The following is a 16,830-nucleotide window of genomic DNA, read 5'->3' as shown; positions in this document are numbered from 1 at the left end:
AAACATAATCTTTTTGTTTTAGGGGTACAGGTCCCATCACCCCATCATTAGCATGTGAATAATGAAACATCTGCATGATCCTCATGATCCTATATAGAATATCTGTATCATAAAATTTGGCATACTTTTAACACTAGTTAATAATCAATAAATATTTATTAAGTACCTACTGTGTTCTAGACAGTTATGTTATTGTCTGGGGATACAAAGATAAAAATGAAACTGCCTGCTTTCAGGAAGCTTACATTTTATACCTCTTTAGTATTAATTCTATTGTCCATCTTATGTTTCCTATCTCATTATTTCTGTGTAATCCTTTATAATTTAGAGATACATGATCCTATAAAATATTACATATGAACACTTCTTCATTACCCTCAGTCTCTTCTCTCTCTGATCCATTTTCCACACAACTGCCAAAATGATATTCCTAAAACATAGGTGTAGTTAAAAATTTTAAGTGGTTTCTTGATATGCAGGATAAAAAACCTAATACTCAGCCTGGACTTTGAAGACAGGCTCGCATTCTTGTTTCATATTACTCCTCTTTTTATGTTCTCTTCCAGTCAGAGTGGCCACATTACTGTTCTACATACATGGCATCCTGTCTCTCTTGGCCTTTGCATAAAAGGTTTCCCCTTTCTGGAAGGCACAGATCCCAAAGATCTTCAAAGCAAAGACCGAGGATTACCTCCTACATGAGATCTTTCCAAATTTCTCTGGTCTCCAAACATCAGTTCTTAATACATGCCCTCTCTTCAAATTATTTTGTATTGATTTGGTTTTACTCATATAAAGTCCTAAAGTGAAAGAACTGTTTTGTCTTTGTATTCTCATTGTCCCAAAGGGCAATGCTTTACACAAGTTAGGGAACTTCACTTCAACATCTTGGTGGCAACACAGTGGTTGGAGTATTTCCCTTGGAGTCAGGAAGATGCAAGTTCAGACACTTACTTCAGCCACTTATAAACTGTGTAACTTCTTTGAGACTCCATTTTCTCATCTGTAAAATAATGATAATAATAGATCCTGTTTCACAGAGTATTTGTGAGTATCAAATGAGATAATATATGCACAGTTTTTTGCAAGCTATAAAACATGATAAATATTAACTGTGGTACCAAAATGGTACATTTAATTTATAAAAATTTGGATATAATTCCTGAATTTTTATTACTTTGGTTAAAAAAAAAAGTAACTTTAAAAGTCAGTATTTAAAAGCATATGTAGGAAAAGTTTGTTGTTAGGAAAAATTATTATACTGTTTAAATTCAGCCTTATGTGATTAAAGATTGTCTGTATCCAGAATGTCCTTGACCTCTCCAGAAATACTGGAGATGGTTACAAGGTATTTTGGATTCTCCCCACTTCCTCCCCTGTCCTGGATCCACCCAAAGCATTCTTGTTATGGGTCCCCACACCCAGGTCTTGTTTTGGGTCCACCCAGGACTGTATTTTGGATTCCCTTGTGTTTTGACTTCACCCAAATTTTATGGAATATTCACAGTTACTCATATTCATCTCAATCAACCATGCTTTCAAGTTGCCCTCTGGGCAAAATTCCTTAACTTTATGTGTGTGGTAAGTGTAGGGTCTGTCTTGTCTAAATCCTATATAATGTAAACCTTACAGAGCCTAGACAAACCTTTCAGAGCCTTTCCTTCTTCCTATCTTACTAAGTGACCTAATAAATTTCTTTCTAAAATTATTGCAGATTTTTGGTCTGTTCTCACCAACAACACATGCAGTTCTCATTCATTTCCTTTGAACATTCCAGAGCCTAAGATCAGCATATCTCAACATCAAATAGTTATTTAAAGGAGCCAGAAATTCATTGGTGTAGTCACTTCTGTCACTAATTGAAATTGCAAGCTCCTTCTATTTCTTATTAAATTGTATTCACAAATTGTTCTGGCTTAAAAATCATTAAATCACTTCCATATCATTCATAGTGAGCTTCTCATGGAGAGACTAGTTATTTAATAATATTGACTAAGCTGCCTAAGACACTAGTGTTGTGAATCTGGGCAAGTCAGCTTCTGTGTCCTCATCCATAAAATGGGGATAATAATAAGACTCAATTCATAAGGCTGTTGTGAGAATCAAATAAAACATTAGATAAATGATAGTTATTATTTTTGAATTCATCTTTGTTAATTTGCATACTGAGCAAATGCAATTTCTGCCCATAAAAAGGAACAATTGTACTGGCCTAGTAGCTATGTGATTTTTATTTATTTTACTAGCAAATGGACTACTATAATTTTAATTCTTATTTGTAAGCATATACAACTCCTGAAAATACAGGAGAGCAAAGGCAAGACCACAGAATGTAGCATAATTTAGAGAATCAAATATATTGTTCTAAGATATGTAAATATATTTTTAATTTTATGAATTATGAAACATCAAAATTCTAGATTTGTTAGAGTGACATGCAAACTACAAAGGAGAATTTATATGTATGTGAAATGCAAAAGATACTCTTGATCACACATTCTTTTTAGACATACATTTAAAAATATTAATCACTTCAATACTTGATCTTGGGACACGCAAGTACAGTAAATAAAAATATGCAGTCTGTCTTTTATTGACTGCCACAGACTTTTGGATCCTGATTCTATCATTCAGTATATTAACTATCCCTTTTAGCTTCATGTCATTCACAGATTTGATAAGCTTGCCAGGTTCTGCCAAGTATTTGATCAACATGCTAAATGAAACCTCACCATGGGTAGAACCCTGTGGCACACCATTTGGGAAACTCTTCTAGATTAACATTAATCTTTTAAGGGCTATTATTTGAGTTCAGGTTTTCAGCCAATTTGAATTACCCCCAACTGCGTTGATCATTTAGTCAACATCTATCTGTCTTTTCATTGGAATATTACAAGAGATTTTTGTCAAATGCGTTGCTACTATTTCAATACAGTATGTCCATGGCACGTATCCAACAGTCAGAACTTCAGTTATCCAGCAATAACGATAGATGAGATAATTAAAACCAACACAAGTAAGAATGAAGTCCCCTATAAACATAGGACCTATTTAGACAATGTCAGTCAACAAATGTTTTATTAAATTCTTACCATGTGACAAGTACTGTGCTAAGCACTGGGGTTACAGAAAAAAAGTGAAAACAGCCCCTATCAGCAAGGAGTTTACATTCCAATAAGGGAAATACCATTTAAATAGACATCTACCAGACATAATACAGTGTAAGTGGAAGATAGTCTTAGAAGAGAAAACTCTAGGAGCTGAGGGGACAAAGAAAAGGTTCCTGCAGGTTGCATTTAAGTTGAGTCTTGAAGGAAAACAGGGATGCCGGGAGGGAGACTATTCCAAGCATGAGGACAACCAATGTAAAGGCACAAGAAGGAAGATGAAGTATTATCTGCAAGGAACATCAAATAGATAAGTGTAGCTGGATCATAGATCAAATAAAGGGGAGAAAAGACTGGAAAGTAGGAAGGGGCCAGATTGTGAAAAGTTTTAAATGCCAACTAGAAGACTTCATATTTGTAAGTAATAGAGAGCCATCGGAGTGTAGTGACTAGAAGGTGGCATGGTCAGACCCATGCTTAGGAAAAATCAGCTTTTTAGATAAGTGAAGGTTGAATTGGGAGAGATTTAAGCCAGGGACACCAGTTAGAAAGCTATTGCAATAAAAAAAATGTGTGTGTGCATATATGTCTATATACATGTCTGTGTATATGTATGTATGTGCGTGTGTGTATGAGAGATGTGAAGGTAGAAATGATAACTCAATATGTGGGTTGAGCAAGGAAACAAGGATAATATTGTAGTTGAGGATCAAGCTTGATTAGAAGAATGGTGATGCACTCAGCAGAAAAAGGGAAGTTTGGAAGTAGAGAGGATTTGGAAGGAAAAATGAGTTCTCTTTTGAGCATGTTGTTAGGTGTTCTGCCTACAGAACATCCAAGCCATGTAATTCCTTTAATGTAGAAGCTGCAAAATCCTGTGTTATCCTGACTGTGGTTCCATGATACTTCAGTTATTTCTTTCTGGCTGCTTGTGATATTTTTCTTCTTGACCTGAGAGCTCTGTAATTTGGCTATAATATTCCTACAAGTTTTCATTTTGGGATCTCTTTTAGTAGGGCATGATCAGTGAATTTCTTCACTTTCTTTTTTACCCTACTTTACCAGTTCTAGGATATCAGGACATTGTTTCTTGATAGTTTCTTGAGATGTAATGTCAAGGCTCTTTTATTGACCATGACTTCCAGATAGTGCAATAATTCTTAAATTGTCTCTTCTGGATCTCTTTTCCAGGTCAGTTGGTTTGTTTCAATGAGATATTTCACATTTTCTTTTTTTTCATTCTTTTAATTTAATTTAATTTTTTCATGATGTTGCTTTAAATCATTAGCTTGCGCTTGCCCAATTCCAATTTTTAAGGAATTATTTCAGTGAGCCTTTGTACCTCTTTTTCTCATTTCACCAATTCTGCATTTTAAGGAGTTCTTCTCTTCAGTGAGTTTCTCTACCTCTTTTACCATTTGGCCAATTCTGTTTTTTAAGGTGTTATTTTCTTCAGTATTTTTTTGTATCTCTTTTACCAAGCTGTTGACTCTCTTTCCATAATTTTCTTCTGTCACTCTCATTTCTTTCACAAAATTTTTCTCTACCTCTCTTATTTGATTTTTTAAAATTCTTTTTGAGCTCTTCCAAGGTGGTTTTTCTTTTTTTAGCTTGTGACCAGTTCACACTTTTCTTTAAGACTTTGCATGTAGCTGTTTGACTTCATTATCTTCTTTAGAGGATCTTGATCTTCCCTATCACCATTGTAACTTTATGTGGTCAGTTTATTTTTTATTGTTGTTTGCTCTTTTTTCTAGATTATTTCTTGACTTTTAACTTTATAATAAAGTTGGACTCTGTTTCTGGACAGGAGGGGAGCTATCCCAAGCTTTTGGTCTTGCTTGCCTCTGTTTTCAGAGCTAGTTCTATAATTCAGTAGGTTCAGTGCTTCCTAGTTGAAATGGTCTAAGGAGAGGTGTAGCCATTGCTTTCCTGGCCTGTGCTCTGGTCTTTACCCGAGAAGGAACTGTGTTCCTCTGCAAGCACCAGTGCTAGCACTCCTTCTGACCCTGTGACTGACCAGGTCCTCTGTTCTCCAGACAGCCACAATTATCACTGCTCCCCTCTGTCTTGGAATTGAGATCAGAGTCCCTGTTCCCCTATGAGTGACCTCAAGCGCTGCTGTTCAACCATGGCCAGGATCCCTGCTTCCCTGCAGCTGTATTCCTTTTGGCTTCAAGATTATGACCTAAATTATGTATGGGCAATGCAGTAGGATCCTGAACCCAGAGCCAACAAAGGGTCCCTTCTAATCTTCTTCTAGCCAATTATCTGACTCCCCCACTGTACATGGTCTGAGAGTTCCCAAACTACTGCGGCCAATATAGTTGTCTCCAAGTCTCACAGATGGGCCTGCAGTGTGGTCTGTGTTTGAACCTCCCTAGGTGAGACAGACCATTCCTGCCAACTTCCTAAGTTGGCTTGGGCTAGAAAATTGTTTCAGCCAACCTTTTGTTGGTTTTGCCTCTCCAGAATTAGATTTGAAGCATTATTTTAGAGTTGTTTGGAGGGAAATTTGGAATAATCAGCTTAGTGTGTCTCTGCTCCACCATCTTAACTCCACTCCCTCACCCTTACTATGTTTTAATTTTAACCATGTCTCCTCTAATGCCTAGAATATTATTTTATGCAGGTTTTTGTAATAAAAGGTATTTTGAATTCAGTATATTTAACTGGATTATCTTATGGGCAGTATGATAAAGATGAAAGAGACTTGCAGAAATACTTTAGAAAACCCAAGTTCAAATTCTGGCTCCTACCAGCTGCATGACACGGCGAGTCTTTCTATGAACCTTAATTTGTCTGAAAAATAGAGGTATAATATTGTACTACTGCAGTAATGAAGGATTGGTTTTACAACAGTGACTATACGCCTATATAGATATATGTCGATTATATAAATATATACTCTTAATTATTTGTATAACTTTAATGAAAATTAGCTGTGGAAAAATAAGATGGGCATTAATTATATTTACTTTTGTTTCAGTATACAGAGACATCAGGAAAGGAGAGCAATTTTAACTCCAATTTTGACTGACTTTACCGTCCGAATAACTGGTGCACCTGCAATCATTTTCACCAAAATCAATTCACCAGAAAACTTGCATACAGAGGTTAGTATACAATTTAAAATTAAATTATATTAAATCAATGAGCGTAGATAACCAGGTGGCACAGTGGATAGATTGCTGGGTATGGAGTCAGGAAGACTCATCTTCATGATTTCAGATCTTGCCTCAGATACTTACTAGCTGTGTGACTATAGGCAAATCACTTACCTCTCTTTTCCTCAGTTTCTTCACTGTAAAATGAGCTAGAAAAGGAAATTACAAACCATTCCAGTATTTTCTCCAAGAAAACTGCAAAAAAAGGTCATGAAGAGTCAGACATGACTGAATAACAACTAAATAACATGCCAAAAATTACAATCTACATGAAAATTATGGCAGTTTTTTCGTATGTTTGTTTATCAGTGTACATATTTCTTCCCCCACAGTAGAGTGTACACTTCTTGTGGGTCGGGACTTTTTTTATTTATGTATTAGTTATCTGTACTGCCTGGTTTAATGACAGACTAGTAGATATTTAGTAAGTGTGTGTTGAATTTAGTCAGACTGCAAGTGTCTATTGATTCTATCTCAGATCAGTCATTCATTCATAATGAGTGAAATTTGTTATAGAAAAAGTATTATTTATGAAACATTTTTACACAAGCAGTGAAAATTGCTAGGGTTTTTTTCCAAAGAATTCTCAGACACATAATCTCATTTTGTCCTTATACATACTTCTGTGAAGAATGGTAGATTTTTATAGATGAGGCATAGGAAGGATCAATTTCTTGACACTACTTAGCTATTCGTTCACCACAGCAGGACTAAAGTTCAGATCTAACAACTTCTTGTGCATATTTTTCCTATTGCAGTAATGCTGTGGCATAGGTCTGGGTCTCTTAAAAAGTTACTATAGTATGTCGTTTAAGCCTCTTCTAAAGTGGTTGTAGTATGTTGAAACTGGTAGTACGAGTTGCCTTTGTATCCGATTCCATAAATTCAATTCAGTAATCTTTTATTAAAGAATTACTATGTAAAAGACACTGAACTGGTTGATGAAGATAAAATGACTAAAATTAAATTGTCTGAATCTGAAAGAAACTTAAATTCTTTTGGAAAATTATGATGTACAAAAATAATACAAAATAGAGAGCAAATGGAATACACAGAAAAATCAAACTGACTCTGGGAAAATTTGGGAAGTGAAAGAGAAAATTTAAAAACTTGGGTATGAGGATCAAGAAAGCCTTGGCAAAGGCAATTATGATTGCATGGCTTCAGGTGCACTGAGATCTTTGTGCTCTCGTGACCCTCTTCTGACTTAAGTATTTATACATTAAGTGATTACTGTGCGTAAGACTATGTGTGAGGTGCTGAGGACTTGAAAATGAAAAATCATGCAGTTCCTAAAAGAACTTATAATCTCATAAGAAGTTATGACATGTATATAAGTAAATGTGAAACAAGATAGAATATGATCAGGGCAAAGGAAAGATCAAGGTAAAGGGCTCTCAGAATATCTTCAGGAGTACAAGAGAAGAGAACCTGCAGCCTTGAAGCCACATGTGGACTTCTAGATCCGTAAGTATGGCCTTTTGACTGAATCCAAATTTTACAGAACAGTCCTTTTAATAAGAGGTTCCTCAGACCCCTGGCCCCCAGGTAGAACATCATCTTTGCAAAAGGAAAAATCTTATTAAAAGGAGAACTCTGGGTAATTCTTGACTCAATGTAAAAGAGTTACTAGGAGGAGGTAGAAGTAAAAACAATCAAATAACTCATCCATTTCTTTAGGGTTGTAACAAAATAGACTTCTCTGAATTTTCTAATTGGTGCTTTGACCCATCATTATATCCTTGACTACAGTCCCTTGGAAGACACTTATGAAAAAAGGCCTGCTGTGTACTTGCAGGCAACTGACTATTATCCACTTACAGTTCATGATGAGACGCACTGCTTGAGCTTATTAAGGGGGAGCTGCTGAACAGAGATCTTCATCTCTGTTTTCCATCTCAGCATTGTTTTTCAACAGTTAATGGTCAAAAGCTCAGTTATGTTGTGTTGCACCAATTAAGTAGTAGACCACCTAGCATTGCCTAAGGTCTTAGCAGTTTAAAGGAGAAATGAAATTAATTAGCCTGGCTGTCTTTGGCATCAACACAGCACTTCATTATAAATCATGTGGAGTCTTTCCTTTGAAGGAAAGTTTGCTACAGAATCCCATTCTGTTTCTTGAGCAGTAAGGTGAAAAATTCAGTAATAGTAGTTTTAAATATGAAAAGCAGAAGGGTCTTTACATGTGAAAATCATTTTTTATTAGCTGAATGTACATTATCTACATTTTAGTGAGCATTCTTGAATTTCTTCCTTTTTTCTCCCTCCGATCATGTGTAAATGTAGATGATCTTCTTTTTCTGTACTTAATAAATAAATTGTAATCTCTGTTGACTTTTCATCAAGCTAATAAGTGACAGATAAGAAGTAATGTTAATCTTATCTTGCAATGTAAGTTATCTGCCATATCTATTTTATTTGGTATTTGACTTCTTCTCCCATAGGAGATTTTAGTGTGTGGCCATTCCTTGGAAGTGAACATAACCACAAGTCTGGATTTCTTCCTAAGTGTGGCTCAAGTTCAGCTCCTCCATCAGTTAATAGCAGTAAATATGGTTGGACTGGAACCTTCGAACAAGACCACTGAGGTAAGGACTATTACCTGACCTGTGTTGTGCTGTCATTGTTTGTGCCAGACATTTGGGAAGCTATAATTAAAATCAGTGCTATATGGTTATTCTGCATTTAGCTTCTTTTGAAATGTACTCATAAATCATTCTGGGACTGAGGTTTTTATTTGTAAAAATTGTTTGGCCTATTGTTCTATTGCTTAAAATTCACCTTTGGAAAATTGCTGTGGCCTAGCTTTTAAAAAAAGCCTGTTTAAAAAAATATGATTTTGTAACATTGCTGAAACTTCTAAGATGTAATGCAGGAAACATGGTACAGCTTTCACTTACTCAGATAGTTTACAAGGACAGGGCCTCTTTTGGAAATGAACTAGAAAGAGTACTATGGGAATATCTTCAATAAATAACTTGCAAGCATTTGTTTCCCATGCTCAGCAAAGAATGGACATAATCATGAAAGTTGAATGCCTGCCCAGAATTTTAATTTTGAGCTGGTGTTATGTGGAAGTCTTGCATTGTAACTGTAGAGCATGTCCACATACAGAAAAGAAAGCGGCTTATGCTTTTTTTTTAAGGCGAGGAGTCTTTACTACTTGTCTCTCTTCTTCCATTAATCACATAGAAAGTCTCCCATAAAATGCATTTAAAAAAACTATCTATTTTAAGATGCTGCTTTTTGCTTGTGTCGTAAATTCTGTTACTATCCCTGGATTCTATGCATTAAATGATGTGCTTTAGCTATTTCATTGTTTGTTTCAGCATTTTTTTCTTCTTCTGTCTTCTTTGGTTTGTTTGAACATAATGAAGCCAATTTAAAAGTTTGTGCTGAATATAGGTTCTGTAACTCTATCATCTTTGTTACCCTATGGTTTCATTTTGAACAGTATTCTTTTAAAAATACATAAGGAAACAATAGAACCATGTATGCTTCAAAATGCTTTTGACTTTTTCAGTATGCATTAGGCATTTGAGAAGAATGGCAATTATCTGACATTAAAAATAAGTGGAGTTAAATATTTTTTCTATTATATTTTCAGTAGGATCTACTCAGCATATTGTATTCCAAGGAAAATAATATTTTAGCGACCCTGTTTTCTCTTTACCACTTGTGTTTCTGTGTATGTAAAAGGAAATTTCACTCATAGTTTCCTAGTGTTTTTAGGGAAGCTATAAAATTTTCAAGTTGTTTAATTAATTATTCTCCTCACTTCAGCTTCCTGAAAATGGGATGTGAGTGAATGAATGACTGAGTGAGTAGATGGGGTTGTAGAGGTCCTTTGTAACTCTTTGTCAATTATCTCTGCAGTCTGGGAAATTGAAATGATTACTTTATCCCAATATACCCATCCTGTTTGAAGTCTTCTGTCCCTTTCTTGGATGCCACACATTCTTTCAAAAAAGTAGTTGTTAAATGTGGATTATATGCTAGGAAATGGTCATATAAAGTCATAAAGAAAATAGTTCCTGCCCTCCAGGAGTTTCTGTTCTATTATGAAAAACAGCCTACAGGTAGAAAATTAGATTCAAAATATATACAACCTAGAGGGAAAACGATAAAATTCCAATAGAAGGAATTATGAGATTATTTATAGAATATATATTTTTTAAAAATTATGAGAGAGATCAACACATTCCTGAATTGTCCCCAATCCTATCAAGATTATTGCAGACCACTTCCTGGAATTAGAATCTAGCTGACTTTCCTATGAGGAATGCGGGGGGAAGGAGGAGGGTCTGACCAAGTCCATAGGAATACTAAAGTAATTGTCACAGTCTGTCAGCTTGAGAATTGACCAGTCCAAGCACTTGGTGACCTTAGTTTGCTTTCCTATATTTCTCAGTTTGCTTTTTCTATCTAAAAAATGAACATTTAAACTAGTTTAAAAGGCTTAATTAAGTAATTTCTAATGTGCAGTCATCTAATAGTGTTCAGAAATTATACAACTATACTGTTTTCAGCCTCAAGTTCAGGGTTATATTATTGTTTTACTTTTAAATAACTGCTGGAGCCCTTTGCAGGCTAACAGGTGAATTCCAGTAGTTCTGACTGAACTAATAGGGAGTACCATTTCTCTGACCCTAGAAAGCAGCTCACTGTCCCTTTAGTGCACAACTTAGTCCTGTCCCTGTTGTGAGAACTGCCTTTTAATAGATTCATTTGTAGGTGGTTCCATCTTCTGCTCAGTAGCCTTTAAAGAAGAATTCCAGTGCTATATGAAAGAGACAGGTAATAGGATGAAAAAAAAATACATGGTATGGCATGAGAATACAGAAGAGAAAGAGGTTTGGGGCTTATTATTTGAAGTCATGCTGACTGCCCAGGAGTAAACATTATTCTTTTCATGTCTGTGACTTCTGGGTATTTTATTGTATATTTAAATTTAATGTAATTTATGTTGGTTTTCTTTCTCTTCCATCTATAGGAGGGTAGATAAGGAAAAATTGGACATAAGAATTTTTTTCTGAAATTATGACAAGTAGGCTCTTAAAAGGCTGAAAAATCAGAAACCTTACTTAATGAGCTATTTGGCTTTGCCTTCGGAAGATATTGTTTTCTGTTCAACTATGTCACAATTTCATTTTCTGATTCTATGTTCTATGGCCTCTCTGTTACTTCTTTGACTCCATTATTTGATTGGTTAAATTATTATCCATATTCAAAATATTACACATGATGGTTTCTAAATACAGGCTAGTAATACTAAAACTGTAGGAGAAATCCTAGATGAAAGAGATCATAAATAACTTAAAATAAGACAAATAAAATTAAATTCTAGAATAGCACAAAGGCTGTTTTTGTAATCAAATGGAACAACTGGAAATTGTTAAAGGATTGCCACCTTTTTATATTGGCTAATACTAGACACCAAACTAGGAGCATTAAGTCGGATACTTGGAAGGCCACTTTTCAACATCTCTTTCCTCTCTACCTCACCTCCATATATTACACACTGCACAGCATAACTCAAGTTCATTTTTATTCACCTACATTTCAGAAGGAGAATAAAAAATCATTTTTAGACCTGATGTGGATGATTGTGCCTAGCAGTAAAAACTTTGTCAACAAGAACAAAATTTATTACAAACTTGTATACTTAATCAAAACAAATTTATACATTGGCCATGTCCTAAAAAATATGTGTGTGCATTCTGAAGGTTTCATCATTAGTAATCTGGAATCCTGGTTGGTCATTATGCTGCTACGCTTCATTCCCTTCGTCATTGTTTGCATAGGCTTCTACTTGTGTCCTCTGATTATAGAAGATAATTTTCCCAAACTCTTCTTTTCCTTCTTCCAATGCCTGTATTCCTCTTCCCCTCTTGTTCTCTTATTTCCTTAAGATCATCAAGCCATAACAGAACCATTTTCAGGCCTTGTCTAGTTGTATTCCCTCTAGAAACCCTAATGATGACAGGGTTCAAAGAAACATATGTGTGTAACATCTTCCCATATTTGAATGTAACCAGTTTATCCTTGTACAGTTCTTTGTCATTCGTCACATATCAGACTCACTATGACTCTGAATTTCTCCATCGGGATTCAGTCTAGTTAATTTTCTCAATCTGTTTGGAAAAGTGTATGGAATAGAACTCACTGCACTGCATCCTAGCACTTCACCACCCTCCAGAATATATTTAGAAAAGACTTTTTTACCCAAATATTTTAAAAGTTGGAAAATACTATACTAATTAATAACAACTTGATAATAAAAATTTCTCTAAAAAGTTCACAAAAAAGGAAATTTTAATGTGAGTTATTGGAGGGAAAAAAGCATTTGAATCAATTTCAATTTTCACTGGACAGTAAATCAGTTTAAACTGTGGTCCATACATGTAATCTCATACCTATTGTTCCAGTGAATTAGGGGAGCATAGCAATGTAGAAAGAGCAAAGACATCGCAGTCTCAATAAAGGGTAGGGAGGTCTTGCAGGGGATGTGTGGACCATTCTAGGTAATGTGGAAAGAGCCTTGGCTTTGCAATCAAAGAACCTTGATTCAAACCTCATTTCTAATGTGCCACCTCTCTCATCCTGGTTGGTCCTGAATTCTCTTCCAACCCCCACATCTATGTTCCTATGAGCTTCACTGAGAATACCCTCTTCTTTCCTATTTTCTCCTCTATTGCATGTAGTGTTTTCAGTAAAATAGGAATTGGTGATAGGGTTAAGAGTGAAATAAAGTTGTGGTTGACATAGACTCAGAGGAAACCACTGAAGTTGAGAAAATACCTAAATTACTCCATTTAGTTATTGAGTCCTCACTACATACAGGGTTCTGTACCAGGTACTGCAGGGTATATAAAAGTGAATTTGTGTAACAGCCACTATTGTCTTTGAGTTGGTGGTCTCATGGGCAATATAGATAAGTACATAAATAAATCTGAGGCAGAACATAAATTCAATGAGAGGTATGATGAACGTACAGAGTATGGAGAAAGAACATAATTGGATTGAGAGATCTGATCTGGTCGTAAAGAATGGGTAGAATTTGTTGAGGCCTAAATGTGGGGAGAAGTGACATTGCATATTAGGGAAAGAGACCTCAAAATCAAGAAATGAAAAGCATATTCTGTTTGTAATTTCCTTTGATAATATTTCTATCTTCAGTGATTTTTTAAAATCCAAGACTATGGATGTTGTTGATATAGGAAACACCCTCAGATGGTACAGATCAATAGCTCTTATGCAATTTATAATCATAGGATTTTGTCACAAAGAGATTATGTGACTTGCCCCAAGGTCATTCAGCCCCAGTACAGACTTGAACTCAGGTCTTTCAGACTTCAAATCTGACTCTCTATCCATTATCTCATACTGCTTATCATCTTAGAGTATGTGTGAACTTTTATTATCTTAGAAATCATGGAAATAAACTCTAAAATTACTTTGAATAGTTTCACTTACTATTGGTAAATATTGATGCACTTGACCATGATAATCCTGAAATTATTTGCTTTGATGAATGCTGCCTGATGCAACTGGTTAGTATAGAGATCACATTTTTGATATGTTTTTTGTTTCTCTTCAGAGGCACCTGCATAGATTACTTGTAACCAAGCAATAAACAGAGGTCACTAATAAAATGTGCACTCATGTGTTGCCTTAAATGGACAAGGGGATAGGAGGAAATACCTTGAAATTGAGACCTGGAAAAGAAATTAAGTATTTTCCCTTCTGTTCTTCCCTGAAAGGGGAAAGACTTGGCTAGAAATAGTGAACTCTCACACCTGTGTCAGGATTTGAGTTAGTTCCTGTTCATGTCAAAGATAGTTTACTTTCCTGCTGAATATACCTTGTGATTGAAGGAGGTAACATATTTTAATTACCTCAGAGCAGAAGAACACCACAAAGGCAATAAGCCATATAATTCTTCAACCATGACACTATTTCACTGGAAATTCAGTGAAAATTTTGAGTTTTTAAAGCTGCCATTAGGCTGTCTTATCACTATTCAGGCTTTGAACATGGGAGCTGCCTTAACTATGTGACTTTAAATATCTACAGAATCAAAGATTAGTTTAAGGCATGTAATGGAGATTCTGCTTCCAGATGCTTTATGTGGGAAAGAATTTGACAAGAAAGAATGGAATGGAAGCTTTAGATAAAAGTAGAATACAGAAAAGAAAACTAAAGAAGATTTTCTGTATTTGGCACAAATGGTGTCATCTGGACACTGAGCCTTTGGGAGGCTTTTCAGCTTTTATTTTACCCAAGGTAATTCTGTTGACTTTGACCCAAAAGCTCATTGTGGAAGCCTGTTTCTCCTTGGGTGAAGTATATACATTTCTGTACTCAGCTCTGAAGGAGTTATGGCTAGGATCAGAGCATAAATGATTTTCCCATCTGCTGCTTCTCAGCATAGCCAAATAGAGAGCATAATAGGATCATAAAGTTAAGCATTTATGTAACAAATAGCACCACTTTATCACCGTCATGACAATAATGTCTTTTAAAGATTTCTAAGACATAAAAAGTTTTAGTGTTCATTTTCTGGTATCAGCTATAGTATTCATTGTTATGTTGACGTAATTTAACTTTTAAAATAGTAACATTTATCACCAGAATCCTCTCATGGAATGAAGACAATGAATTTTAATTAGCCAAGTGTTATAATTGTGAAAGAAATTAATTATACTAGTAGTAATCTACTACTCCCTGGATAGCTATTCAATATCAACAGAACTTGAGAACGAATTCCTTCATAATGGAAGAATACCCTGTGGAAATGCTGAATAAAGGCTTCTTGATTGAACCTCAACTTGAAGAATGTTATGAACACATGGAGAAGAACAGTATCAGATAGGAGTGCGTGGAAGAGTTGAGCACTGAAGAGTTATTACATCTGTGAGTTCACAGGTCCATTAATGAATTGAAGAATCTAGGAAATACTCTACTGTCTTGCAAATACACTTTAGTACCTTTATTTGCATTCATTTTAAATATTAATACTCTGTAGTCAAATGTCTATATTTGCTCCTAGAAATCAGGACCTGGGTCTTACTAAATTCAGTTCATTTCAGCAAAATTTTTCTAGTGAAACCTTATCTGCCCCACCACCTAACACAGTATTCTACACCCATTGAACACTTTGTAAATTTATTAACAGTGTTACTGTATCATCAGTGCTTAATTTTTTAAATTTAGAAATAATGGCGTAGTTGGTGGTAGGGGAACAAATTGGCCTCAGTTTCATAAGATAGGAGCTCTAAATTCAGTTTTGTTGTGTGACTTTAGCCAAGTGACCTCATCCCTCTGATCCTAAGTTAATATAATTAAAAAGTAAATGAGAAGGCTGACTTCCTTAACTCTAACTTTGCTACTTTTTTCTCTTTCAAGTATGATCTTTGGAATAGGAATGATTTTTTTTTTTTAAAGATTAGCAAATGATAAAAACTCAAGATAAATGAAGAAATGGTTAGACAATATCGAATTGCCTTCAATGATTTCAAGTTACTAGACCTAAACTAAAAATTAATAGGTGTTATTACTAAGCTACTGTCAATGATTTTTTTTAAAACTATGTTGTATTTTTTTCAGTCAACAAAAATCTGCCTTCTTCCCACCCCAACTTCCACCCATCCCTATTGAGAATGAAAGAAAAACAAAGTTCCTGTTACAAATATGAATAGTCAAGCAAAACAAATTTCCTCATTGGCCATATGAAAAAAAAATCATCTCATTCTGTATTCTGAATCTTTCTCTTCTCTCTCAAGAGGAGGTAGGTATCATGTTCTTCTGGAATCATGGTTAGTCATTACACTGATCAACGTTCCTAATTCTTCAAAGTGATTTGTCTTTGCCATATTCTTCTCCTGGAGAATTCTGTTCATTGCACTCAGCATCCATTCAGGCAAGGTTTCCTAGTTTTCTCTGAATCCATTTTGTTAATCATCTCTTACAGCACAATAGTATTACTTCACATTTATATAACATAACTTATTCAGTCATTCCCCAGTTTATGGGTACCCCCTCAGATTCTTATTCTTTGCTACCTCCAAAAGAGCTATAAATATTTTTGTACCTCTTTTGTTAGAGTTTATCTTGCTTAAGACTAATCTGTATCTTAATTTTATCTTACCTATAATACCCTTTTGTTTCTTCTCCCTCTTCCTTTCTACTATTTTCCTGAGTAAAATATATATTTTCTGTACCCATCTCTGTATGTAGTCTTCCCTCCTTTGATGAAAGTGAGGTTTAAGTGTCAGCTGTTCCCCCTGCATCTCCTCCTCCTTGTTCATTTAGATGTCTATTTGTATATCCTGATTATCTAAGCTAATTTTCCCTAATATTCTGTTCCCTCCCCTCCCCCAAGACTTCCACATCCACTGTATTTCTTTTTCTCTCTCTCTTCTCAGGATCATCAGAACATGATAAAAACTGCTCCCATGACTTTTCTAATTAGACTTCCTACATGAACCTGTATGTTAATTGTTCAAAGGGGACACATATATCATCTCTCCATATTAGAATACAAGCAATTTATT

General features: G+C 35.1%; 1 protein-coding gene across 11 annotated transcripts in view; it reads left to right on the top strand.

The window, feature by feature from the left end:
- VPS13B (vacuolar protein sorting 13 homolog B) overlaps window positions 1–16,830 on the top strand; it is a 1,048,068-nt gene that overhangs the window by 681,346 nt on the left and 349,892 nt on the right. For all 11 annotated transcript variants that reach the window (XM_072606881.1, XM_072606871.1, XM_072606867.1 and 8 more), the window contains 2 exons: window positions 6,097–6,223; window positions 8,719–8,862. In XM_072606881.1, the coding sequence (XP_072462982.1) occupies window positions 6,097–6,223; window positions 8,719–8,862 (271 nt within the window). The remainder of the gene's footprint in view (window positions 1–6,096; window positions 6,224–8,718; window positions 8,863–16,830) is intronic.

The sequence above is a fragment of the Notamacropus eugenii genome, chromosome 4 (assembly GCF_028372415.1).
Source record: "Notamacropus eugenii isolate mMacEug1 chromosome 4, mMacEug1.pri_v2, whole genome shotgun sequence".
Taxonomy (NCBI): Eukaryota; Metazoa; Chordata; class Mammalia; order Diprotodontia; family Macropodidae; genus Notamacropus; species Notamacropus eugenii.
Note: the sequence above shows the minus strand (reverse complement) of the source record. Positions and strands in the feature narration are given on the sequence as shown.